This window comes from Bactrocera neohumeralis, unplaced genomic scaffold, assembly GCF_024586455.1.
Source record: "Bactrocera neohumeralis isolate Rockhampton unplaced genomic scaffold, APGP_CSIRO_Bneo_wtdbg2-racon-allhic-juicebox.fasta_v2 cluster09, whole genome shotgun sequence".
In the NCBI taxonomy this organism is placed as follows: domain Eukaryota; kingdom Metazoa; phylum Arthropoda; class Insecta; order Diptera; family Tephritidae; genus Bactrocera; species Bactrocera neohumeralis.
In genome coordinates this window covers 5,311,414-5,314,034 of record NW_026089622.1, presented here as the reverse complement: position 1 = coordinate 5,314,034, position 2,621 = coordinate 5,311,414, and the positions used below count along the sequence as shown (strand labels likewise).

The 2,621-nt window shown below is 35.7% G+C and overlaps 1 protein-coding gene across 1 annotated transcript; it reads right to left on the bottom strand.

Annotated features, from left to right (window-relative positions):
* Positions 1-1,501: 1,501 nt before the first annotated feature.
* Positions 1,502-2,143, bottom strand: LOC126764421 (uncharacterized). Its single transcript, XM_050482108.1, has one exon. The coding sequence runs from the start codon at positions 2,141-2,143 to the stop codon at positions 1,502-1,504; it is 642 nt and encodes a 213-aa protein (XP_050338065.1).
* Between the last annotated feature and the right edge of the window lie 478 nt (positions 2,144-2,621).

Sequence of the window (2,621 nt, the reverse complement as noted above, 5' to 3'; positions counted from 1 at the left end):
GTCACCAAACTACACTTTTGGCACAAAAATACGTTACAATAGGAATGTCTCGCTCTATCTTATTACTTTTATACCATTCACAGTTTGTACCAGTTGTGTTACAAAAACCAATATGACTATATTAAATAAGAATGGTAAAATAACAGTCAAAAATTGGGTTTGTAACATTTCTGTCACGTGGCCAGGTAAAGGGTTAAGTGATGAAATGCCAGAGCATTGAATTTCCAATTATTCCATTATCAAAACAAATAATGGAATATTGAATTATGCTTGCTTATCAAAACAAGTGATGTATTGATTTCTTATTAATTAAAGTATTCTGCTGACCAAGCAGTAATACTGTCTTATTAATTAAAGTATTCTGCTGACCAAGCAGTAATACTGTAAGAAAATACAATTTGTTTATATTTATCATTAGATCTCTGTGTGGCTGCTGCTGTTAACTTACAATGCATGTGTGTTGTGTGCTGTCATACAAGATCTTTTATCAAGTGGTGAACACAATGACAGCGACAGACTGCAGCAGCACGACAGTGAACTGAAAATGGCGTTGTGCATCTTACTACATGAACATTCGTAAGAAGGCAGCAACATAACAATGGCCGGTATGTACACAAGACAACACTGCTGTCCATTTTGCATGTACACAATTTCGTTGTAGCCATACTAATACCTTTCACTTCAATGAAATTTTAATATTTTGTTCAAAATGAAATTTTTTATGCAAAAAATAGCAAATGGGTAAATATTTTTTCTTTAAATTATCAATTGTTATTACAAATGATATAATAGAGCTATTATATAGCTATTTTATGCTTTTATTTGTAAAATAAATTCAAGTTTGTTAGAGCTGTGAATAATTTTACATTTTACATATTAGTGGCATCACCACTCTACCTCATCTTTCTATCTTCCATTCTACTGTCAACTCTACTGTCGTCGTACTGTCGTTGGCAAATATAGGAGGATATTGAAGTTAGCGAGAACGACAACTGTAGGCCTGCAGTCGTGTAGTCGTACAGCTGTCAAAATAACACTGTCCATAAGAACGTGTGTATTTTAATATTTTGCAGAAGTAGTTTGCAGTCTGTCGCGCTCTATGTGTTCCGCACTTCATTGTTTATGCTGTATGGTTTGGGATTACTTTTAAGTACACAAGTGCATTTGTAGTCAATTGCCCATTTTCGCCAATTTTCGCCAATTTTCGCCTTAGAAGTTGTGTCTCGTATCTTCTTGTTAGCATCTTTTTTTGTTGTATCCACACGTGTGTTGGCGACACTTGTTGAGCTGCCGATTTCGTTTCTAGTGCGCTCTACTGATATTATCCGTCCATAGATTTCAGTATGATGCAAATGCTTTATGCAACGACTGGTATCCGACGATGATAACATTGTTACGTAGCCATAACAACGTGTACCCGGAGTTCGGGTGTTGGTGACCACCTTGGCTCCGATAACTTCTCCATATTTAGAAAATATAGTTTTCAGATCACTGGCTCTCGTTAATGAAGATAACCCGGATACCCAAAGATTACGTGAAGGTGTTGTCTGCTTTCCTGTGGACGACGATTTTGTAGAGATATTAACTGAAGACTTTTTTTGTCATCCTTCTGCGAAGTCTTGTTTGAAGATGATTTTTGTTCACTAATGTCTTTATCCTTTTTGTCGCCGGACTTCTCATCTTTTCTCTTTGATTTATCGTCATCAGACTTGCTGCATTTACGTTCGTCCTTACTGCTGATGAATCCACCCTTTGATGTTCTTGTGTCCTTCAAAGCTGCAATCGTTTTTGTACTCTTTTGCGCTGAATTCCTGCCGGTGGTATCACCTTCTGCATCAGTGTATTTTTCCTTTATGTGTTTTAGTGAAGTAGTAAAATCTTCCTTCGGTGTTGTTTCTTTTGCTATATTATCTACGCGAAGTTTCTCGAAGGTTATATCTTCCACGCGCAGCTTGCCAAAGGGAATGTCTTCTACGCGTAGCTTCTCAAATGTAATTTCTTCGCGCAGCTTGCAAATGTCATCAACGCATTGCTTTTCGAAACGTATATCTTCCGATATGTCATCAAGGAAATGAGTTTGAAAACGTATATCTTCTACGCGTAGCTCATCTTTACTATTTTCTAAATTATCTTTTTGTTTCATTAATATTTTCAAAATGTAAGTGACACAAAAAGAAAGATCTTTTATTTCAACATTAAAATAAGAATTGTTGTAATAGAGTTGCAATTCGTGGATATTTCTTTCCATGTTGCCCCATAAATTTTGGAGACGTTTTTCGAAATGTTCGATTTCAGTTACGACTCTAGTATTCATATTTATTTTTGCCTATACAATTGTAGATCGAACTCTTTCCGTTCTTTTTTCAATTATCTGCTCTATGAGGTCTATCATTTTATATCAGTTGCTAGTTCCTTTTTGAACTCCTGGACTCGCTTCGTATAATCTTCGGCTCTTCTTTGTGACATGTCCGCAGTGTTCGAAATTTCAACTATTTTTTTAATGAACTGTTTTTATTCTTTAAAAAAATCGTTGGAGGAAATTGTTTTGGTCGCCTAGTTAACCTTGCTGTGCCTCGATTCACAGCCGCTGAATATTTTTTAAATAACAGTTTATACACAGC

Bases quoted from the DNA above. Each gene is read 5' to 3' on its own strand.
- LOC126764421 (XM_050482108.1), bottom strand. From the start codon at position 2,143: ATGAAACAAAAAGATAATTTAGAAAATAGTAAAGATGAGCTACGCGTA.